Source organism: Cebus imitator, unplaced genomic scaffold (assembly GCF_001604975.1).
Source record: "Cebus imitator isolate Cc_AM_T3 unplaced genomic scaffold, Cebus_imitator-1.0 Scaffold20, whole genome shotgun sequence".
Classification (NCBI taxonomy): Eukaryota; Metazoa; Chordata; class Mammalia; order Primates; family Cebidae; genus Cebus; species Cebus imitator.
In genome coordinates this window covers 7,425,098-7,450,492 of record NW_016107335.1, presented here as the reverse complement: position 1 = coordinate 7,450,492, position 25,395 = coordinate 7,425,098, and the positions used below count along the sequence as shown (strand labels likewise).

General features: G+C 42.3%; 1 protein-coding gene across 8 annotated transcripts in view; it reads right to left on the bottom strand.

Moving 5' to 3' along the window:
* Window positions 1-25,395, bottom strand: part of PRKAG2 (protein kinase AMP-activated non-catalytic subunit gamma 2) — a 330,166-nt gene that overhangs the window by 5,116 nt on the left and 299,655 nt on the right. For 7 of the 8 annotated variants that reach the window (XM_017520093.2, XM_017520087.2, XM_037735547.1 and 4 more), the window contains 8 exons: window positions 15,018-15,099; window positions 13,550-13,608; window positions 11,326-11,371; window positions 8,615-8,669; window positions 7,191-7,317; window positions 4,231-4,396; window positions 3,856-3,893; window positions 2,602-2,748 (listed from right to left, as the gene is read on the bottom strand). In XM_017520093.2, the coding sequence (XP_017375582.1) occupies window positions 2,602-2,748; window positions 3,856-3,893; window positions 4,231-4,396; window positions 7,191-7,317; window positions 8,615-8,669; window positions 11,326-11,371; window positions 13,550-13,608; window positions 15,018-15,099 (720 nt within the window). The remainder of the gene's footprint in view (window positions 1-2,601; window positions 2,749-3,855; window positions 3,894-4,230; window positions 4,397-7,190; window positions 7,318-8,614; window positions 8,670-11,325; window positions 11,372-13,549; window positions 13,609-15,017; window positions 15,100-25,395) is intronic. The other variant, XM_037735550.1, reaches the window with a different exon arrangement.

The window sequence follows — 25,395 nt, the reverse complement described above, 5'->3', positions numbered from 1 at the left end:
GATTCTATCTTAAAAAAAAAAAAAAAAAAAAAAAAAAAAAAAAAAAAGCTTCAGAACTTGGGTGAAGGCAGCCCTACACCAGCTGCGTCCTGGGAGACCCTTTCTGTATTAAACAGCAATACCCCTGTTAGAAAACAGGGACATAGGAAGGAGGTGGGAAGAGGGGGATATCCAGTTTTTGTATTTTGTCTCAATGGATACTGTGTTGGTGATGTTTCTGTCATAGCTTGCTTTAGGGAAATAACAACAACAATAATGGCTCAGTCGTCTTTCTCGTGGCAGTCAACATAAATTTCTTTTAAACGTTTCTCTAAAAAAGCTTTCGGCTCATCAGCAACCATGTGATATAACACAGCACAATTATTTGCTAGCTGTAATCACACATTAAAATGATAGTTTACATTTGTCTTCTACACTCAACACATTTTATTGGTCACTTTCAATAGTGGATATGAAACAGTTATTTTCTGAACTCCGAAGGTCAAGGGAAACCATCTCACCCCGAGAATTAAGTTGTTCTCTCAGAGAGAAATAACTCCCCAGATGTTTTCTTGTCATCTGCTGCTGAGTCAAACTTATGTATGTTCCTTGCTGTAGATACCTAAAAGTTAGTGCTATGTTTATGTCATATAAATAAATGGAACCATCACTGATACTGTACACCCTTCTCCTGGCTACATTAATGCTAAAAAACTATATTTTTTGGTCCCCCTGTGAGACATCATCTTGTGAAGGATTTATTTTAGTTTTTTAAAAGATGGAGTCTTGCTCTGTCACCCAAGCTGGCGTACAGTGGCACAATCTCTGCCTCCAGGATTCAGGTGATTATCCTGCCTTAGCCTCCCAAGTTGCTGAGATTACAGGTACCCACCAGCATGCCAGGCTAATTTTTCTATTTTTAGTAGAGACAGGGTTTCACCATGTTGGCTAGGCTGGTCTCGAACTCCTGACCTCAAGTGATCTGCCTGCCTTGCCCTGTCAAAGTGCTGCGGTTACAGGTGTGAGTCACCATGTCTGCCTTGAAAGAATTTTAATAGGGAAAAGAGTCAAGATGTATTCCTAACTCAGTTAAAATCCTTTGGAAAACAAGCAGTGATGGATACTAAATTGAAACAGAAATCGGACAGTTCCAGTGAAGCATGCTAGAAGCCATCAACGTTGAAGCTGGGAGGGTCAACTCACACGATGACAGAAAGGGTGGCATTTCTGAACGTACAATTAAAGGAGGGCTGGTGGATTTCTGATAACAATGGCTCTTGAAAGGGACAGCCGTGCTTTGAGGCAATGCATTACTTTACACGTAACTTTCAGAAAGCAAGTTAAGCTTGCCCGTTATTAGCCTAAAAAGTGATCAGGTACTTTGCTTCTTGGACTGTACTCTTATATTTATAGCAATATCAAAACAGACGTATACTTAAAAATTAGTTTTGCCAAATTAGCTGTTCCAGAAGGAACAGAGTTGCACCCTTCCATCCTAAAAAATGACAAACAGGATAATATTTCTATTCCTGACTACTAAAAGAAGAAATTATTTTGGGAATGGGTATACTGAACAGTGACGTGACCTCTGCACACTGCAATCTAGAACTCCCAAGCTCAGGTGATCCTCAGCCTCCACCTCCTGAGTAGCTGGGACTTCAGGCATATACTACCATGACTGGCTGGTTTTTTCTTTTTTTCATTTTCTGTAGAAACAGGGTCTTGTTGTGTTGCCAAGGCTGGTCTAGAACTTCTGGCTCAAGCGATCCTCCTGCCTCGGCCTCCCAAAGTGCTAGGATTACAGGCATGGGCCACTGTGCTTACCTTCTCTGGTCTTTTATTTAGGGTGTGATGCAAAGTATATTTGAAAATCCTATAAGCAGTGAAGTCTTAGGAAATCTGAGTGCTGAGGTGCAGGAAACTGGGAGTTATTAGATTATTTGCTATTTATCTAATTCAGGAAAGAGAGATACTGGTAGGAAGAGAGAAAATTAGGTTTTATTTTATCGATTTATCATTCACTTTGTTAAAATATATATTACACACTTTAAACTTTGAATTTATAAATACTCAAACTTAAAGCTTCTGGGACGGCTTTTGTTTTCTCAAAACAAAATGTATCTAGAGATATAGATATATAGGTGTATTTAGAGGCAGGGTCTTGCTCTGTTGCCCAGGCTGGAGTGTATGGCACCACCACGGCTCACTGAAACCTCAAGTCTTGGGCTCTAGCGATCCTCCTTCCTGAGCTTCCCTGTCAGCTATGACTACAGGTCCATGCCGCCATGCTCAGCTAATTCATTTTGATTTTTAGTAGAGACAAGGTCTTATTAGGTTGTCCAGGCTATCATCATATATAAACTATGAACGTATCTTACCAGCTTATTTGACTCAGCTATGATATCAGGACTTTTCCATTAATTCATTTCAGTTCAACAAACCTTTAGAGATCACCTACTGTGTGCCACGTAGTGTACCAGGTTTGGGGACAGGGGAGAATCCCATCCCACTGAACCTGGATGCTGCCTTGCTGGGCTCGGGCTTTGGTAGCCTGAAGCAACATTCACTACTGGGGATGTTGCAGTAGACTTTGGGGGAGCAGGACTGGGAGAGCCGTCTCACCTCCGCCCTCACTATTCTGTCCACAATGGTCTCCAGTATTTCCAGCTTATTGCACTTTACAACACCTTCAAAATACTGTGAACGGTGCTGAAGGGCCTGGGTCACTGTGATATCTAGGTTATTGTATGTTTTCTCAGCAGCAAGATTCTGTAATAAAGCAAGAGAATAAATTATATCCTTTCACTTCAGTGCACTTCAATGACCAAAATTAGTGAGCTTAAGAAAACCTGATTTCTAAAAACTTCAATGTTTACCTGAATTTGGTACCAATGTACATCAGAAGTTCGTCCTGGCTTATAACACCCCGTTGGGACTATTTCATCAGCGTTATCAGTCATAATTAAGGATATCGCATTATGAGGTCTACCTTCCTTATGAGGCAACATTGTTAAATTTTGATAGCGTATCCTGCCAAAGATTGCCCCCCATTTTTACCCTCCAATGCTCTCTACCACGCATGAATAAAATCTCCGGCAAGGTGGGCTGACATCTGTAAAGGGTGGTGAGTGCCACAGGGTTGGAGAAGCTGCAGCAATGAACGTTCTCAATGAACTCTGTGGGCAACAAGGCTTCTGCTGGGAAGGCTCTGGGGGATGCATGGGGATTAGGCAAGCATGGAGGAAGAACAGGCCTGGTGAGCCCCATAGATCCAGGTGCCTCATCGGGCTCTCACTCATTTTAGCGGGTCCCACTCAACCAGAACGCCAATCAGCATATTTCTCGGTGGCTATTACATTAAACAGAACAGCATGAAGCAAAGGGTTTGACACAGCTGCAAAAGAATGTTTAAGGTGGGGTCAGAATTGTGGCAAAAAATGGCGTGCACCCCTGGGGCTATGGCAGTTCCCTTTTCTTCTTTAGAGCCGTGGCTCCCCATCAGTAAGCAGTGGGATGTACGCGCGTGGCAAAGGAGCCGTGAGTCCACGTGCGCACTGCGCATGCGCCTAGAGGGGATTAAACCATGCCTCCTACGCGGAAGTGAGAACCTTTAAAATACACCCACAGGCTGTGGCAGTAGGGAAATATGCATGTATTGTAAAGACAAAGGACTGTAAAATGCTATCCATAATGTGAAACCAGCGCATATTAAAAGTGCAACTACTATGGGAGGTCTACAGAATTCTCTGATAACATACTCATACCCTAAAAGGTTAAAAATTGTTAAATTAAGAAACAAGAGAAAAACAAAAACACATTACATCAATGTTTAAAATGCATTCTAGGTGACAGACTGAACAAAAGTAAAATACTTACAATTACATCAAATTTGGAATAAATATCTACAACTTTTCCTAAAAATGAAAAATACATGTTAGAAATATGTCTTAAGGAACAAAAAGAAACTCATTTAAAATCAGTTTTAACTACATAATTACTAAAAGTTCAACACTGATAAATAACCTTGTCTATTTTTAAATGGAAACTTAAATGGATATCATATTTTAATGGACATATGAAAATAACCCAATAAAACATTTTTATCATCTTGTGTGCCCCCGGTGCTGAATTTATTTGCCATATCTAAATTTCATTTCCCCCACGTATCTCCTATGCCAGGTCATCTCACAATAATTGCACCCTGAGATAAACAATTATTTCTGTCCGACTGCCATGGGCAAACACACAAACCTGACTCATCCACAACAGGCAGAGCTGATATTCGTCTCTCCACAAATATGTTCAAGGCTTTAATGATGGGAGTGTCTGGGTGTATGAAGGCAATGTTGTGGTACGTTCCTATTCCCAGCTCATCCAGGTTCTGCTTCATGAAGGCAGGCTTTGGCATATCACACATCTAAACAGGAAGAGAAACACAAATGTTCTAGATCCAGAACATAATCTTTTCAAGTTCAAATATCCAGATTTGAATGAAAAACTACAATCCAACAATTAAAGTTAGGTTTTTCTAACAGTCTACCTGGATGTCTGAATTAACATGAGAAAATTACGAAGAACTGTATCTTTTGCTGGAACCAGTTTGTATGTCTATGCTTACATTTAACTACTAGGAGCTATCACAAAGCATTAACATTGTAACACTTTTTCCTTCTCCTCTTCACTAAAAACGTGTATAGAACAAGGGAAGAACAGGTCTATTTGGGAAATTAAGACCTGTAAGCCACCAAGAATTAAATCCTTTATTCTTATTTGTTCATGTTAAATTCCTGGTCCTGCTGTCAGGATCAGGTAATATTTATTAAGAACCCACATACTTCCAAACCCAAAGCCTTTGACGGCAGCTGTCTGAGCCACTGCTAAGCTAGTCGCCACACCACCCGCCTCTACATCCTGAATTCTCCTTGGCGGGCTCCAATTCTTGTCTACTAGGAACAAAAAACAAGCCAGCTGAACAGAATTAAGAGAATCTTTAAAAATTCTTTTCATGGTTGTTTGAAAGGAGGAGGGGTAAGTCAGAAAAGTCTAGGATCATGTTTGAGTATAACGAAATAAGGTCTATGGTTTCAAAAATCCACCTTTTATAAAGGGTATAGTTGATTCCATCCTCCTGGTGTACCTTATAATTATCAGGAAAAGATGAACAATTAGAAGAAATAAAATGTTCAAGTCAAAGAGTTCATCAATATTCAAATCATGAGATCCTAGAAATTTAGAGAAAAAAAAGAAAGACCTATTAGGTCATCCAGTCCATCTCAATATAGGAGAATTCCCTGCTGCATACTATATGCCTAGGCTAATTTTCCTGTGTCTTGAAGGGTAATGCTCCTTTTTTTTTTCTCAGAAAATGAACTCACAATTCAGTAAAAATCAGGCTCTGAAATTTCTTTATTTAAATCTATATATTTTTATCTGAAAACCTTTAGTTAGCTGAATATTCTGGTAGCATGATTCTAATTACCATATTGGCCCAAATATGAGGCAGTACTGGGCAGAGGCAGCTTCCTCTCCTTTTTATAGAAGATAAACATCTAAAGCAGCTCTGCAAAAGAACGATCTCATGCTTCTACTCCCTCTTGTGCAACCGCACACGGGCAGAATGGTTTGGGAGTCAGAGAGACTCCCAGGTTTGAAATCTGCCACTTCATATCCACGTGACTTGGGGCAGGTTTCCCAGTCAGCCGTCTGGTGTGCCCAAGGTGTGCGAACGCCTCCCTCCCAGGGCCCCTGCGTGGAGGAGAGCGTTGGGAATGAGCACTCGCCGCCGGGGATGCTGGCTCTACCGCTCCCCAGCCACGCAACCTTGCAAAGCTACTTAACCTCTCTTAGCTGCATCTGTATAAAATAGGATTAACAAAAATACCTATCTGACATGGTAGTAGCGAGGATGAGATTTATTATGTAAAGTGCTTAGAACAGTGCCGGACGTACAGTAATCAGCTCTCACGATTAATATTATTTAAAAATGATTACTCTAAGGATTAAGTGAGCCACAGGCCTGGCATATGGGGGCCTTGAACTCAAGCTTCCCACTCTGTGCTCCCTCTGTTCCTATAAAACTTCCACTACTAAAGCGACTGCATTCTGGGATGTGAAGGCTGATAAGCAATACAGATGCATCCCTAATCCGTTTTTCCTAGATTATCTCCCTTCTTAAACAGCAGACTTCTGTTTTTTGTAAATTACTCTACCTTCTTTCTTAACACAGCATGGTTAAATAAATGCTATTTATACATGGAAACGATTACAATTTAAGACTAGGTTGATGGACAAGGTATTTCTCTGAATCACTAAGCCCCCTGTGCTGCTGTCAGCAAAAGTGGTTCCTCAAGGAAGCCTCCAGGGGAGGAGCTTCCGCTCCTTCACACAGCACTGGAATGCTATTTTAGGTCCTTATGTGAAGTCTTGGGGAGGAAAATGGGAAGGCTAATTTGTAGTAGATTTTTAATAAGTCTGTTACATTCTTTAAAAAAAAAAAAAACTCTTCAGAACTATTAGGACCTCCTACTGGGTCTATTTGACTGGTGACTTATAACCTCAAATTCTGTGCATGTAATTAAAGGAAAACATAAAAACCTCTTATAAATGTTCTGTCCTTCCAGAGACTTTTATAATGCTTCCAACCAAACAGGCTCAAAGTTCTGGGTGAGTAGGGAGCCAGCTCATTTCAAGTAGCTGAGAAAATCTACAGGTAATACAAGCCTAATTTGGACCAACATGGTATTTTCTTGCCAAAATTTTATTTGCTTTGGGTTTTTCTATCACTGCTGCAGTTTATTATAAGATAATCTTGAGGACAGTATTTTTTGGAACACGTTTCTAAAACCGTGACACCAATAAAAACATAAAGCACTTTTTGCTCTAGATATTGGTTCAATTTATCATGTACAGCAGTCCTTAATTAGACTGACTTCAGTTTGCCATATTTCCCCTCATGTGTTGGTGACAAAATGTTTCAATTTAAATAGAGAATGCCGAATTTTGTTTTTAAAATTATTTTGACACTTGCATCGAAAAGTGATTGCTTTTAAACTGGAATCAACTTTAAGAATGTACAATTCGGATAGAAGTTGAGAAACTGAAGTTTAGAAAAGGAGATCTCAAAACTAACAATTTCTTCTATTGAGGATAACAGGAGCCGAATTACTTAAGCAAATGCAACTGTGTCTTTAGAAACGCTAAAAACTACTTACAAAGAGCTGGAGGAACTTGAGGATTCTTTTGTGGGTAAGTATATAAAGTGCATTCCCACTGATAGGGTCAATAACTGGCAATCTGTGGATTTTATTTTTGATCAAGGAGTATACAGCATCGAAGAGGCTGTGGGAAAAGTCATTGGAGTTGTTAGGAGGCTTTAAAGAATAATCAGAACACGGACTACCCCTGCCTCAAAGCACTTCCAGCGTTTTTATTATTACAATAATAACAGTGTTTTGGAAGAGTTTTAAATTAGAGATCTCAGCCAATTTTTCATTTTTCACAATCTACGTTAGCATATCTAAGTACAAGTGCAAGCTACAAAGCTCTAGAAGAGATTTTTTGTTGTTTATTTTTGAGACCGGGTCTAGCTCTGTTGCCTGCTGTCATTGCTCGCGGCAGCCTTGACCTCACAGGCTCAGGTGATCCTCCCACCTCAGCCTCTTGAGTAGCTGGGACTACAGGCATGCATCACCTTTATTTTTCTGTACACGTGGGGTTTTGCCATGTTGCCCAGGCTGCTCTCCAGTTCCTGAGCTCAAGTGATCCACTCACCACGGCCTCCCACAGTGCTGGGATTAGAGGCAAGAGCCCTTTTGCCCAGCCAGGAAGGGGAGTTTTTTTAAGAGTGCATTTAGTGATTTTATTTGAAAGACAATAAAACCTAAATCCTTGGGAAAGCCAACAGATGCATCCTACTAGCAAGAGAGCACAGCTGTAGCAGCAAGCCCCTCACTGGTGAGCGGGTGAACTGGGTCTCCTCTGGGCCAGTCTGGCTGATAGATAATGTAGGGTCAACATTTCTGTTCTACTTGGTCCCTCTCCTGGGACTGCCAGTAAGAAGGTGGGTATATCTCCTTGTTAGGATTTGGAAATAAAATAAATATTTTAATCTTTCCCGTAGTGGACTTGAGTTTGAAAGATGCTTTTACACAAACGTGGAAATGTATCAGAGCCAAGCCAGAAGGCTTGGAGAAAAAAGGATGGGCCAGGAGACTACAGAGGAGGTAGCTCACGCTCTGACCACATCTGAACCAACGTCCAGCATACACTGATGTTTAAACAGCAGTGTGGAGCAGAGCTGCCAGGGGAGCTGTTTAAATGCGTATTCCTGGGCACTATCCTGATTTAGAGCAGGTCAGGGTTTTGTAAAAGCCCAGGAATCTGCAATTTCAGCATGCCCCCCAGCCTGGTTGAGACCTTCATGATGGTTGAGTATGATAGTCCATTATCAATGCTTAGCACCAGCAATGGCTATGATTTTTCTAGTGTTGCTAAATGTACTGAATGTATGCAGTATAGCTGGAATTAAGGAGACAGTCCCTGTTTAGAATGAAGAACATGTTTGTTTCTATCATGGTAATAAAACACATACATCTGAATGAATGTTTTCAAAGAAAAAAAAAAAAAACAAGTTTACCTTGCATCTGGAGATATATTCACTAAAGGCTTAAATGTTTCTTGTAAATAAAGCTCTGCATTTATAGAAAGAAAACACGCAGTTAGTAACACATTTGGTGTTTGCAATTTTTACATAAATTCAAACCCTTTAGTTTACCGTTAATAGTTTGAATTAAAAACTCAAATCAAAAGAAATTTAATTTGCCTAAAACTCCTGTGTTAATTACAATTATGGCTACTTTAAACAACTTCCAAACTGTTTTCAGGATGTTGCATTTAAAGAAAAATTAAATATTAAAAATCGATGTGACAGTAGGTATTTATAAAATCAGGAAATCTGAAAAAAGAGCAATACCAGCAGAGGTCACTAGAATGCTATCAAGTTCTTTTTACTCTCAAGAAATGAAGCAATTATGAAATCTTTTAAAAGTAATTTCCATAAGTTACAAGATAAAATCTGCTATAACAAACTTTGTTCTTTAAATATTCTTATTATTTTACCAAACTGATGCTCAAAACCTACTGCATTATGGGCAAATTTCCAGCATATCAAAATTGTTTTTTTCTAAAGATATCAACTGCAATATTAATTTGCTTTTCCAAGGTTTCTTTTTTTCTGAGATGGAGTCTCACTCTGTCACCCAGGCTGGGGTGCAATGGCATGATCTGAGCTCACTGCAACCTCTGCCTCCCGGGTTCAAGCGATTCTCCCACCTCAGCCACCCAAGCAGCCTGGGATTTACAGGTGCTCACCATCACAACCGGCTAATTTTTTTTTTTTTAATTTTTAGTAGAGATGGGGTTTCACCATGTTGTCCAGGCTGGTCTCCAACTTCTGACCTCAAGTGATCCACCTGCTTCAGCCTCGCAAAGTGCTGGGATTATAGGCATGAGGAACCGTGCCCAGCCTAATTTTTTTTTTTTTTTTTGAGACAGAGTCTCGCTCTGTCACCCAGGGTGGAGTGCAGTGGTGCCATCTTAGCTCTTGCAACCTCTGCCTCCCCAGCTCGGCCTCTCCTGCCTCAGCCTCCTGAGTAGCTGGGACTACAAGCGTACACCACCATGCCTGGCTACTTTTTGTATTTTTAGTATAGATGGGGTTTTACCATGTTGGACAGGCTGGTCTTGAACTCCTGATCTCAAGTGATCCATCTGCCTTGGCCTGTCAAAGTGCTGTGATTACAGCTGTGAGCCACCATGCCCAGCTTTGCTTTACGAAAGTTTCTATGCAGAAGGCATTTAAGACTATTTTGGCATTATTATTACTACCAAATACCAGGTAATGTCAAAATGTAAGTATACTTAAACCTCGGCCTAACGGTACTCGCACAGTAGAACTGGGTAAGTAGTATCTGTCTTGGTGTTACACAATCACTGGAGAACAGGCCGTACAGATCCCATGCCAAATTTGTTTAGCTTGGTTTGACAAAGCCGTAATAAACCAAATCTATCATTCAGTGAAACTTCTAAATCATATGGAATTGAAAGGGCCCCTGGGGTGTAAGAGAACTCCAAGATGTGTTCTGATTTCACAGCCAGTTACAAAGGTTGTTTCTCATATCAAGCATATTATGGGAAGCACAGAACCAAACTCTTCCATTTTGAATTCAAAGTTTTCCTTTAGTTGGCCCCTCCATTTCTACTGGCATTTCCTTGAGCACCCTAGTACAAAGGCTCAGGTGCTACAGAAGACTGAGTTTGCTGTGATTCCCACCTCTGGTCCTCTCCATCAGCCTGCGAGGACAAGTCTCAGTGGGACCACCACCTTCACAATCATGAAATGGGACTTTAAAAAAGTGGTTCCATGGCAGAAAAGAGTATCATGATTTTTCAGGGTGAATTTCAGTGTGACAAACAAAAGAACATGATCTTCAAATTACTCCCATGTTATTTGCTCCAAACCATCTAGTTTGAGGTTCATTTGTCTTAAGTTTCTCCATAATTTGTAAAGAAACAATGATTAGGTTTAAATAAGAACAGATGCTTGCTTTTGTTAAAGTTAGGCATGCCTCTGATGATTTTTTTTTTTTTTTTTTTGGTGAGACAGGGTCTCGCTGTGTTGCCAAGGCTGGAGTGCAGTGGCACAGTCTCGGCTCACTGCAACCTCACTGCAAACCCCGGGTTCCAGCAATTCTCCTGCCTCAGCCTCCTGACTATTGACTAGCTGGGACTACAGGCGCGAGCCACCACACCCAGCTAATTTTTGTATTTTTAGTAGAGACGGGGTTTTACCATGTTGGCCAGGATGGTCTCGATCTCTTGACCTTGTGATCTACCTGCCTCGGCCTCCCAAAACGCTGGGATTACAGGCATGAGCCACCACACCCAGCCTCTGATGCATTTTTAAATGCCAAGGCAAACCTCTGAGGGTTAGACTTAGTAGTGAACGGTGGCCCCACTGTAGGCAGTGAGGTGGGGCTTGGTTCGGTGGCCCCACTGTAGGCAGTGAGGTGGGGCTTGGTTAGCTCATTCATCTTCACATTCCTGGCCCTAGGATGAGGCCTTGGCTGCTGCAGGTGTCCTATACATGTCTATAGGCAGAATGGACAATACTTATATTGTCGAGCTTTAGTACAGTAGTATACTATCAAAATTAAGGTAGAAATAAAGAGAATGCTTTAAATAACATTTTATGGAGCAGAGAGAAAAGGATCTGCAAAAGCAAAACATACTTTACATCCTAAGCATGCTTTCCCCATACTAAGATTTTTAACATCCAATAGTGCTTACCCCTCCATGTTTCAATTTTATGTTCCTCTAATTCATAAATCTGTACCTGCAAATAAAGAAATTCTTATTTATAAATATACATAAACATAGAAAAATATTTGTAAAATGAAACAAAACATAGCTTTTATAATAGCATTTTCTATTCACAATTAGAAAATGAGGTGGCCGGGTGAGCTGGCTCACGCCTGTAATCCCAGCACTTTGGGAGATTGAGATGGGCAGATCACCTGAGGTCATGAATTCGAGACCAGCCTGGCCAACATAGTGAGATCTTATCTCTACTAAAAATACAAAAATTAGCCAGGCATGGTAGAGGGCACCTGTAATCCCAGCTACTCGGGAGGCTGAGGCAGAAGAATCACTTGAACCCAGGAGGGTGAGGCTGCGGTGAGCCAAGATGGTGCCACTGTACTCCAGCCTAGGTGACAGAGTGAGGCTCTGCCTTAAAAAAAGAAAAACAAAGAGCGAGAAAATGAGATGAGATATGGAGAAAAAAATGTATCTGCAAGTATTTTTTTATTTTTTTTATGGAGACAAGGTCTCATTCTGTCACCCAGGCTGGATTTGCACAAGTGTGATCATGGCTCACTGCAACCTCAACCTCCCAGGCTTAAGCAATCCTCCCAACTTAGCCTCCTGAGTAGCTTGGACTACAGATGCATGCCACCATGCTTGGCTAATTTTTGTGGGTCTTTTTTTTTTTTAGAGATGGGGTTTCACCATGTTGCCTGGTTGATCTCAAACTCCTGGGCTCAAGTGATACACCCTCCTTGGCTTCCCAAAGTGCTGGGACTATAGGTGTGAGCCACCATGCCTGCCTGCATCTACATGTATTAAGAAAAGCTTTGGGCTGCATATTTAGATATAACTGCTTTTCAGCAATTTTGATTTCATAATCTACTGCTGAGATTTCTTATATGGGATTTGCTGCATTTTGTAAAAATCCATCTATTCAAAAATCATACTTATGCTGATTTTGCTAATTCAAAAGCAGAGATATGATCATTATAAGGAAAGCCAGTATTCACTTGCATAGGTAATAGTTAAGAAATAATACATTTCATGGGAAATAAATATAGGATATTTACAGTGTCTTTGGTAAAACTTCCTGAGTGTATGGTTTTTGTTTTGCTTTGTTTTGTCTGAGATGGAGTCTCCCCCTGTCGCTCAGGCTGTAGTGCAATGGCACCATCTTGGCTCACTGCAACCTCGATCTCCCAGGTTCAAGAGATTCTTGTGCCTCAGCTCTGGAGTACCTGGGATTACAGGCACCTGCCACCACTCCCAGCTAATTTTTGTATTTTTAGTAGAGATGGCATTTCACCATGTTGGCCAGGCTGGTCTCAAACTCCTGACCTCAAGTGATCCACCCACCTCGGTCTCCCAAAGTGCTGGGATTACAGGCGTGAGTCCCTGTGCCTGGCGAGAGCGTGTCATTTTTGTGTTTTATGTAAGAATTTAATTAACGGGCAATCCTGAGCATTACACATAAAGCAGTACTAATAGGATTAACTTATGTCTTTTAGGTACCCCAAATAGGGCTAGTTAAATAGAGTAGGCAATTCTGTCCTTCCCCACCCTCATGAACAAACAGAAACCAGAAACTCAAAACCAAGCAGGCCGAATCTCAGATATCACGGAGTCAGATGAAGGATGAAAGTGGGTTTTAAGTTGTGCTCTCTCAGAACCATTGAACCAGGGACCAGAGAGTTCTGCTGCTAAAATCAGCCAGTAGCCGTCTTTTCCTCATTAACAGGAAAATGTCAAAACTGAATTTATTTAATTTTAATGACTCATTTTTTTCTTCTTTAAAATCACAAAGTACATATAATTCTTGATCTGAAATTGCTGGGATAACTGAATTAAGCTCTATCACATCAACAGGCCTGCAGAGGTCAGCGAAACTTACAGAATATCAAGGTAATAAATATGTAGAATTCTGCTAAGCCAAGGAATTCCAAAAGCTGAATAAAGGGTCTATTTCCTTTTATTTCTCCTGAGAATGCCTTCTTTGAGTTTCAAATATATGGCTTCTGGTAAATATAGTTTTATACTGGAGTTCCCTGCACATTATATATATTTGGAAAATCCACCACCACCACCACTCCATACCAAAAAAGAAAAAACCGAAAACATTAAAAATCTGAAAATACACACATATATCTATACACATACACAGATACGTACGGCTCCAACTACTGACACAGGAACTGGTGCCACTTACCATAGGTGATTTATAGTATCTGTGTAGTATATTTATGAAATCTGTAATTGTTAGCATTCCTGGAACAAAGAATTGTATGTTAAAAATAAAACTATGAAAACATTTAAAAAATTTCAAATGACAAGTCTAGAATATATACTAGAAGAGCTTATAAAATATACTTTTAAAATATCAAACAGAGTTTAATATGTTATTTAAAACTATTGATGTGTTAATTTTGTATACTGAACTGGATATATGGATTTAGCTGAAATTAAACCTGATAGTAAGTACCTTGGAACTAACCACAGAATTTGGCAAATCAATCAGAGAAAACTTATTAATAGGTACAAATTTGAAAAAAGAACTGCAGTTACGTGTAAATAATTTTAAATACTTTAAGATAAAGTATTCAATAAGCTTCAGAAACATGATAATTCTGGGCGCTTGGATCGTTTCCTGAGAAGCATTCTAAAAATAATGGTTTTAACAAAGAGTTGCCATTGATTGAGTGCTTTTGATGTGCTAGACACCAGGATGAGAGGGATGAGAAAGATGAACTTCTTCCCTGATGAAATTAAAACCCAGAGGCAGACATAACAGGTCATTTCAAAATAATGTGAAGAACACTAAGAGAGACAATGTCAGTGCCTGCTGTGATTCATCAGTAACGATGGCACTTAGAGATTGTAAAAGTTACACAGCAGTTCTAATAGTTTAACAGTGGTCTAGCAGAGACATCAGTCATGTTTACATCTTCTTATTTGCCCTGTCAAAAAGGTGTGCACCAGCAAGACAGGTGCGGGGCCCAGGAATGCCATCTGCCCAGACGGCCCAAAGCGGGTGCCGGCTCCCATCTGACTGTGGCATCCTATGTGGCTGTGCTCATTGGGCTGGTAAAGACATATAAGCTCTTCAGAGAGCCAAGAAGTTGCTAAATTAAGAGAGATTCAACAACAACAATGCTCCGTAAAAGTTAGAATAGTGTGTGTTCTCAATGAAGAGGCAAAAAAAAAAAAAAAAAGTACAACAGTATTTTGACCTTACTGACAGCTAGCAGTTCCATCTTCTTACCGAGTATGTAAAAGCAGGGATATTCTTTTTTTTTTTTTTGACAGGGTCTCTTACTCTGTCATCCAGGCTAGAGCAGAGTGCAGTGATCATGGCTCAATGCAGCCTTGACCTCCTGGGTGGGCTCAAGTGATCCTCCCACCTCGGCCTCCTGAGTAGCTAATTTTTGTATGTTTTTGTAGAGATGAGGTCTTGCTATGTCGCCCAGCCTGGCCTCCAACTGCTGGGCTCAAGCGATCTCCTTGCTTGGCCTCCCAAAGTGCTGAGATTACAGGCATGAGCCACTGTGCGCTGCCAGCAAGAATGTTCTTTAACTTGGAAACATGTTTACTAGGTTGAATTCCAAACCAGCATCTATTAAAGTACTTTAGGCTTTCTGCTTATGAGGCTTCCGCTTCGTCAGGCCCGCACTGCTTACCTACAAAACTTTGCTTTTTACTCTCCCACAGGGGCGCTGCTCGGACACCATTGGCTACCAAGGCAAAGAAGGCCTTTTTAACCTGAAGAAAAAGAAGAGAAACAAAACATACTTTCAAAGTCCAGGAAGAAAAAGAAAAATACCACCCCCCCAACCTTTTTTTGAGACAGGGTCTCCCTCTGTTGCCAAGGCAGGAGTGCAGTGGCCTGATCTTGGCTGACAGCAATCTCTGCCTCCTGGGTTCAGTCGATTCTCTCACCTCAGCCTCTCAGGCAGCTAGGATTACAGGCATGTGCCAGCCACCACGCCCAGCTAATTTTTGTATTTTTGGTAGAAACAGGTTTCACCATGTTGGCCAGGCTGATCTCGAACTCCTGACCTCAAGTGATCCACCCGCCTTGGCTTTGGATCACAATACTTTGGTATTGTGATTATAGGAGTGAGCCAGCGTGCCTGGCCAGAAAAAAAATCTTTAACATATTCGACCGAGTCTTATCAGTTGTCTTCCGTAATAAGTTTTGTAAGTTGGATAAGCTAAAAATAATAGAATTTATTAACATTAGCAAAAATCCTTTTGTATTACACCTAAAGGCATATAGGGATTAGAAATTATTTTTTGAAATTGAAATAATGCAATTAACTTCTATCTTTTTTCTTACTGCATCTGAAGACACTTGTCTACGTAGATACTTTATATAATTAAAACCATACAAAAGAATTAAACTTCAGCGTCGAATATCTCCTATATGTGGTTTAATTCACCTGAAAACACTGAAGTTGTATCAAGTTACCTGAAATAAAAATTTATTTTTAGTATTTTCTTTCCTTTTTTGAGACAGAGTCTTGCTCTGTCACCCAGACTAGAATGCAGTGGCACGATCCCGGCTCACTGCAACCTCCGCCTCCCGAGTTCAAGTGATTCTCCTGCCTCGGCCTCCTGAGCAGCTGGATTATAGGCGCCTGCCACCATGCACAGGCAGGTGGATCACAAGGTCAGGAGATCGAAAGCATCCTGGCCAACATGGTGAAACCCCGTCTCTACTAAAAATACAAAACTAGCCGAGTGTGGTGGCACATGCCTATAGTGCATGTGTAGAGGCAGGACAATCACTTGAATCTGGGAGGCGGAGGTTGCAGTGAGCCAAGACCACGCCACTGCACTCCAGCCTGGCAAGAGAGCAAGACCGTCTGAAAAAAAAAAAAAGGGTTACATTATGGTTTGGCATACATATACTTTTTAGCTAAGACAAAATGATTCTCTTCTCACTCACTATTAAAAAAAAAATCCCTTGTTTGTCAGGCACGGTGGCTCATAAGCGCAATCCTAGGACTTTGGGAGGCCAAGATAAGCGGATCTCCTGAGGCCAGGCATTCAAGACCAGCCTGGTCAACATGGTGAAACCTCATCTCCACTAAAAATACAAAAATTAACTGGGTGTCGTGGCACACACCTATAATCCCAGCTACTCGGGAGGCACAAGGCACAAGAATTGCTTGAACCCGGAGGTGAAGGCTGCAGTGAGCCCAGATCACGCCACTGCACTCCAGCCTGAGTGACGGAGTGAGAATCCATCTCAAACAAACAAACAAATGAACAAACAAACTCTTGTTAACTTAATAATGTAAAGAACTGCAGGAACCTAAGGCAGATGACTTTAGGATTAATAACGCAGCACCTATTTATTCCTTTATTGTGATACATTTTGCATCGTGTGGATTTTTACTCACGCATGTACCTAGTTCACCTACAGAACAATAGAAGGACTACTGGTGCATCAGGGAGCTCATCAATTATTACACGCATTTTTAAATTTTATTTTATTTTTTTCTTGAAATGGAGTCTTACTCTGTCGCCAGGCTGGAGTGCAGTGGCGTGATCTTGGCTCACTGCAACCTCTGCCTCCTGGGTTCTAGTAATTCTCCTGCCTTAGCCTTCCAAGTAGCTGGGACTACAGGCATGTGCCACCACACCCAGCTACTTTTTTTGTATTTTTAGAGTCTCGATCTCTTGACCTTGTGATCCACCCACCTAGGCCTTCCAAAGTGTTGGGATTACAGGTGTGAGCTACTGTGGCCTATTTCATGGATTTGTTTTAACTGCCTAGCACTGAGTCCTGAACATAGCAGGGATTCTACATATTAGTCAAATGAACTACAAGAGAACAAAGACAAGGAAACGGGTAGAGCCAACCCGGTGACGTGGGAGAGCAACAGCAACGGAGTGGCATCCGCAATCTGATGAGCTGTTTCTCAGTCACACCTGTGTCAAAGTCACACAAACACTCACACTGCTTTTGTAACTAAATGGCATCCAGGTAAGGTGTGCCCATTGAATGGTTCGCTATTTCTACCCTGGGCATGATCGTGGTGCTAGAATATATTATAGAAGATACAGTGGAAAAGTCACATGTAAATACATTTTAAAACGCACTGAATATCTGCTTAGTTTGCTTTTCTAAACTGGTTGGAATAGAAACAGGAAAGGGGCACCTTTTATTTTTTGTTTGTTTGCTTTTTTTTTTTTTGAGACAGTGTCTCGCTTTGTCACCCAGGCTGAAGTAAAGTGGGGTGACCTTGGCTCACTGTAGTCTCACCGCAATACCCTCTACCCCACCCATGGCTTACATGATTCTCCCACCTCAGCCTTCCAAGCAACTGGGACTCCAGACACATGCCACCAAGTCCAGATAATTTTTAAATTGTAGAGGCAGGATCTTGCTGTGCTGCCCAGACTGGTCTTAAAACTCCTGGGCTTAAGTGATCCTCCCACATTGGCCTTCCAAAGTCTTAGGATTACAGGTATGAGACACTGTGCCTGGTCAGGGGCATCTTTGGAGACCACAAATTGCTTACTGTTTTCTTCTAAATGACAGACTTAGCAGGGAAAATAAATATTAAAACATTCACGAGGACCATTCATGAAACCCTAAGTAGCTATTGCTATTGAAAAGCTATTCCAGAAAGTTCTAAATTTGGCAAAATGAAATCGTTGAAAACAACTATACGAGTTGTACAAAAGACAGAAACACTATTTGAGGGCCCTGGAATGCATCAACACAGGGAGGATTCTGGGAGCTACAATTCTGAGAGAAAAGGAGGATATGAATTGAGCTCCACATTCATTCTTGAATTTTTCTGAGGGCATTTCCCACATCATCTTCACATAGGTGAATTTCAACAAGAAGCTGAAATTTATCAAGAAGAGTCAAGCGGACCCCAGGTAAGATAAACACAAAGAAAACTATTAAGCATGTCATAGGCAAGATGCTAAAAACCAAAGGTAAAGAGAAAATCAGTCAGAGGGAAAAAGAAACATTGGCTTTCAAAAGGGTGCCCATCAGGCTGATGGCTGACTTTCCAGCGGAAACTATGAAAGTCAGAAGACAACAGGCTGGGTGTTGTGGCTCACTCCTGTAATCCTAGCACTTTGGGAGGCTGACGTGGGTGGATTGTCTGAGCTCAGGAGTTCGAGACCAGCCTGGGCAACACGGTGAAACCCCATCTCTACTAAAATACAAAAAATTAGCTGGGTGTGGTGGCGTGTGCCTGTAGTCCCAGCTACTCCGGAGGCTGAGGCAGGAGAGTCACTTGAACCTGGGAGGTGGAGGTTGCAATGAGCCAAGATCACGCCACTACACTCCAGCCTGGGAAACAGAGCAAGACTCCATCATAAAAGAAAGAAAGAAAGAAAGAAGGTCAAAAGACAACAGAAAGAAAACTTTCAGAGGCTAAAAGATAAAACCTGCCAACCTAGGTTAGAGCATATATCCAGTGAAAACATCCTTCAAAAAGGATTGGCAAAATAAGGTTTTTCAGATAAACAAAAACAGAGAAAATTGTCACTAACCAACCAGCATTACAAAATAAGACAGGCTGAGCACGGTGGCTCATGCCTGTAGTCTCAGCACTTTGGGAGGCTGAGGCAGGCCGATCACTTGAGGTCAGGAGTTCAAGGGCGGCCTGGCCAATGTGGTGAAACCCCATCTCTACTAAAAATACAAAAATGAGCCAAGTGTGGTGGTGCACACTGGTAAACCCAGCTACCTGGGAGATTGACGCAGGAGAATCGCTTGAACCAGGGAGGTGGCGGTTGCAGTGAGCTAAGACAGCGCCATTGAACCCCAGCCTGGGTGACAGAGCAAGACTCCATCTTAAAAAAAAAAAAAAAATACTTAAGGGAGTCCTTTACACTGAAGGAAAGATTCTAGACCTGCACAGAACCATAGGAGGGAATAAAGAGCACAGCAGAGGACAGAGATGCAGGTAAACATAAATCAATACTGCTTAAAGCCAGAGCAATGGTATCCTGTGGGATTCCTAACTTACAGAGCAGCAAAATATATAACAGTAGCACATAGGGTAGGAGAGGGTTTAACTTTTGTACACATTTTTTGCATTGTTTGGGATATGGTAAAAGTATTATTAAAAGATGGAGAGTAGTAAGTCAAAGATGTTTTGGAATCTGTAAGGTGGCCTCGGAAAGATTAACAAAAGAGTGTATAATTAACTTCACATGTTCTCAGCTCATTTGTGGGAGCTAAAAATGAAAATAACTGAACTCATGGAGACAGAGAGAAGAATGATGGTCACCAGAGGCTGGGAAGGGTAGCGAGGGTGGGCGGGGGAGGAAGTGGGGACAGTTCATGGATAAAAAATATAGTTAGACAGAATGAATAATACCCAGCATTTGACGAAACAACAGGTTGACTACAGTCAACAATAATTTACTGTATATTTAAAAATAACCAGAAGAGCATAATTGGGATGTACGTAATGTAAAGAAATGATCAGTACTTGAGGTTATGGATATCCCATTTATCCTGATGTGATTATTACACATTCATGCCTGTATCAACATATTTCATGCACCCCATAAGTATATACACATACTATGTACCCACAAAAATGAAAAAAGAATGTGTAACTAAAAAGCTGGCAGAGGAGAAAAATGGATTAAACATAGTTTGTTAAATCGAGTGAAGATGAGAAGGAATAAAAGAACCAATCAGTAGAAAAAATAACAAACGCACAGCAAAATGGTAGACAAACCTAACTATAGCAGTAATTGCATGAAATGAAAATGGACTACACAGTAATTAAATGCTGTTTTAGGCATTTATCATATGATTTAATTGCAACTGTCAAGAAAGTAAATGAATCTTGTATATGACCCAAGTCCCGGGATCCTATCAAGGACCTGCCTTTCTCTAATAAGTGCCTATGAGTCCAATGGATCTAAACCATAGATGAGACCACGTGAGACCCAAACAAGGAGGCCTTCCTTTAGCAGACAAGTTTCTAGAAGCCTCTGGAAGAGACTATTGTACCAGCTTCGAGACATAAATGACTGAGCACAGTGGACATCTATTGATAAGAATCTCTGGCCAAATGGTGCAGTAATTTAAAAAACCCAAGAACAAATATTGTTATTAGCTTAGTTTGCATTTTGATAATTTGATATTTAACATTTGTTCCTTGTACAAATGATCACACATAGATCCAACAGATTTTAATGGATATTTTTACACTGTAGTTTTACACTACTTTACACTATAGTATGAAAATGTCAAGCTTAAAAGAATGATACCAACAAAAGCAAGGGTTTAATTTTGACACTCAAATAAAATGACTGTTACTTCAGAATCAGAAAAAACATTCTGCTTCCCCATGATAAATTCTCAGACTAATCTGCGACGAAAGCATTTAGCCCCAGACATGCTGCAGCTACTGTTCACAGTGAGGCCACTGTGAAGCACAAAAACAGGAAATAATTGCATAACACTGATTCTTAAGGTGGCAAACACCCATATGGAAACTATATGGGGTAATAATACAGATGTTAGAAACCGATCGCATGTGCTGAACCAAGTTAATTCTGAAATAAAGGACACTGAGCTGCATGGCCAAGGGCAAGGAGGGATGGAGGGATGGAGGGATGAAGGGATGGAGGGATGGAGGGAGGGATGGAGGAATGGAGGGAGGGAGGGAGGGGGGGAGGGAGGGAGGGAGGGAGGGAGGGAGGGAGGGAGGGAGGGAGGGAGGGGGGAATGGAAGGAGGGAGGGAGGGGTGGAGGGATGGAGGGAGAAAGGGAGGAAGGGATGGAGGGAGGGATGGAGGAAGGGAGGGAGGGAGGGGTGGAGGGATGGAGGGAGGGAGGGGTGGAGGGATGGAGGGAGGGATGGAAGAATGGAGGGAGGGAGGGGTGGAGGGATGGAGGGAGGGATGGAAGAATGGAGGGAGGGAGGGGTGGAGGGATGGAGGGAGAAAGGGAGGAAGGGATGGAGGGTGGGATGCAGGAATGGAGGGAGGGAGGGATGGAGGGAGAAAGGGAGGGAGGGATGGAGGGAAGGAGGAGGGGAGAGAGGGGTGAATGAATGAATGAATTTGAGACAGTCTCGCTCTGATAGGGGGATCTATCTATCTATCTATGAATGAATGAATGACAGGGTCTTGCTCTGTTGCCCAGGCTGGCATGCAGTGGCAGGAACATGGCTCACTGCAGTCTCAACCTCCTGGGCTCAAGTGGTCCTCCCACCTAAGCCTCCTGAGTAGCTGGGACCACAGGTGCACACCGCCACAGCCAGCTTCTTTTTTTATTCTTTATAGAGACAGTGTCCCACTATGTTGTCCAGGCTGGTCTTGAACTCCTGAACTCAAGTGATCCTCCTGCCTCTGCCTCCCAAAGTGCTGGGAATTACAGGGGTGAGCCACCTCACCCAGCCCAATGGCCAGGTTTATAGAGAGAAAAGCCCCAGAAAAGCAGCAGTTCAATGGCAAAGAGAATGTTCAGAATTTAATGTGAAAAGCGGTATTTCTTTTGCAACAGAAGGTAAAACAACCAAGGCTCTCGGGAGCACATGGTGTGAATTCAGAGGCCATCCGGTTCTTGTCCATGAGCTAAAGTGCTACACCTACTGGACTTCAACTTCTCATTTCCACGTAAAATGTGTATCTCTACGGAACAACGACACTGCCTCATTTCCCGAACTGAAATAACACGCACAGCAGCTCATTTTGTTTTCCTGATGGCCTCAAGCACCAAGACTTTCCCGCAGGCTCCTTGAGCCCTGCCAGCTGTGTGGTGGCCAGTCACTTAACCTGCTGTCAGCCTCAACTTTCTGTTATAAAATGGGGCTAATGGATGATATTTCCTCACAGTGGTAGTGTGTGGATTGAATGGGCTTGTATTTGAAGATATTCAGTATAGTACTCAGTACTAACAGCCAAGAAGAACAAACGCTTAAAATTTCCACCCTATACTGGCCAAACCAGAAGCCAACAGATATTTGATATATACATTTTTTCATTTTGGAGACAGGGTCTCACTCTGTTGCCCAGGCTGGAGTACAGTGGTATGGTCATGGCTCACTGCAGCTCGACCTCACAGGCTCAAGTGATCCTTCTGCCTCAGTCTCCCGAGTAACTGGAATCATAGGCACATGCCACCATGCTCAGCTAAATTTTAAATCTTTTTGTAGAGATGGGGTCTTACCATGTTGCCTAGGCTGTTCTCTGGGCCTCAAGTGATCCTCCTGCTCTGGCCTCCCAAAGTGCTGGGATGAAAAATTTATTCTTTTAATTTCACACACATGTACCATTGACCTTTCCACAGGTCACTGAAGAAGCTTCAATTCCATCCTTCAAAGATCTTGTATGATATTCCAGATGGACAAGACACTCATATGGTGCCTTAAAGAGGAGTGTCCTAGGTGCGCTCAGGGAGGGGGCTGACACTTTTGTGGTTTTGCTGACCTCTTCGCAATAATGAACCCTTCTAAAATGTGGCTTTTTCTTTTTTTGCTTTTTAGAGACTGGGTTTCTCCATGTTGGTCAGGTTGGTCTCAAACTCCTGACCTCAGGTGATCTGCCTGCCTCAGCTTCCCAAAGTGCTAGGATTACAGGCGTGAGCCACTGTGCCCAGCTTTAAAACGTGACCTTCTTAAGAACACGTGCACAGAGCTGTTTATAAAGCAATTTAAAATTATACTTGGAAAATGCTTCATAATTATAGATGGCACGGGGTGTTCCAATTAACCAATAAACAGGATACAAAGAGGACTAACACAATCTAGTGCTAATTTGCAGGAAAAAACCTCTCAGGGGTCTTGAGTACCTTTGAAAATTTCTTTCCATTCAACTGATATGCAATTTGCTCAAACTACTATTAATGTTAAAATTTACATTTTAATAGGATTTTCAAACAAGCAAATGTGATAATTAGATAAGTAAAGATGGGAAATGAAATCTTAATAGGGAGAGAAGTTTTTGGAACAGTGAGCAGGCCCAAGCTGCTCTACGAGCCTCTGGCAGTCTACGCCAAGGAGCACACCTGTGTCCCCAGAACGCGAAGCTGCTCCTGATGCCTCACTGCTTCCTACAGTTTCACTCTGATCTTCAGTCATTCAGCTGATTGCGAAGCTTTTAAAATTAACGCTGATATCTACTGCATCAAGAAGGGTCCAGCTTTTTTTTTTTTTTGAGACAGAGTCTCGCTCTGTTTTCCAGGTTGGAGTGCAGTGGTGTGATCTCGGCTCACTGCAACCTCCACCTCCTGGATTCAAGAAATTCTCCTGCCTCAGCCTCCGGAGTAGCTGGGATTACAGGGATCCTATCCCTTGGTGCCAACATACCGAGGTTAATTTTTTGTATTTTTAGTGCATACGGGGTTTCACCGTGTTAGCCAGGATGGTCTTGATCTCCTGACCTCATGATCTGCCCACCTTGGCCTCCTAAAGTGCTGGGATTACAGGTGTGAGCCACTGCACCTGGCCTGGGTCCAGCTTCTTAAATATGGTCCTCAAGGAGAGGGATCCAAGATGGCCGAATAGAACAGCTCTGGAGTGCAGTCCCCAGCGAGAACAATGCAGAGGGTGAGTGATCACCGCCATTTCCAAACGGGTTATTACTGCCCATAGACCAGGAGATTCCCAGGCTGAAAAGCGCCATGAGTTTCCCGCACAGCTGTTTTAGCCAGTGCAGCGGGTCTCCGCACAAAAACTCACACAAATCTGGGTGGCTGTTTCAACTGGTGCCTGGAATGCCTGGGAGACAGAGCCGCCCATTCAACTGAAAAAAAGGTGCTGAAAGAGAGCCAGGTGATCTGGCTCTATGGGTCCCACCCCTACAAAGACCGGCAGTCTGAAACGCTCTAGACTGACAGTTTTGAAGCAAGTGCACCTGGACCAGGGACAGTCCAGCTTTGTGGGAAGAATGGTGTCTGCCATTACTGAGGCAGTCCACCATTACCAAGGCAGTCCACCATTACCAAGGTCGTCCACCATTACCAAGGCAGTCCACCATTATGGAGGCAATCTGCCATTACTGAGACAGTCTGCCATTACAGAGGCAGTCCACAAATACTGAGGCAACCACCATTACCAAGGCAGTTCTAACCATACCTCTATAAACAAAACCGCAAGGCAGTTCTAACAGCAGCTGGGCAGAGCCCATGGCAGTTCAGCAACGACTCTGCTGGCAGATTGTGACTAGGCAACCTTCTTGCAGGGCAAGGCATCTCTGAAAAAAGGCAGCAGCACATCAGGAACTTATAAATAAAGTCCCACCTTCCCAGGACAGAGCACCTGGGAAAAAAGGTGGTTATGAGTTCCGCTGCAGCAGAGTTAAACGCACCTGCCCCGCAGCTCTGAACAGAGCAATGGAGCTCACGGCTCAGCACTTGAGCTCCTATAAGGGACAGACTGTCTCCTCAAGCAGCTCCCCGACCCCCATATATCCAAAAAGACACCTCATAAAGGAGAGCTCAGGCTGACATCTGGTGGGTATCCTTCTGGGACGAAGATAACAGAAAAAGAAACTGGCAGCAACCCTTACTGCTCTGCAGCCGCTGCAGGTGATCCCCAGGCAAGCAGCGTCTGGAGTGGACCTCCAGCAATCCTACAGCAGAGGGGCCTGAATGTTAGAAGGAAAACTAAAAAACAAAAAGAAATAACTTCATCATCAACAAAATGGACTTCCACTCAGAGAACCATCCGAAAGCCACCAACTACAAAGACCCCAGGTAAATAAATCCACAAAGATGGGAAGAAACCAGAGCAAAAGGGATGAACACACCCAAAGCCAGAACACCTCTCCTCCTCCAAGGGATCACAGCTCCTCGCCAGCAAGGGAACAAGGTAGGATGGAGAATGAATCTGATGAATTGACAGAAACAGGCTTCAGAACGTGGGTAATAAACTTCTCTGAGCTAAAAGAACATGTTCTAACTCAATGCAAAGAAACTAGGAACTTTGAAAAAAGGTTTGACAAAATGATAATGAGAATAAACAGCTTAGAGAAAAATATAAATGAACTGATGGTGCTGAAACACACAACCTGAGAACTTTGCAAAGCATACACAGTTTCAATAGCAGAATCGAC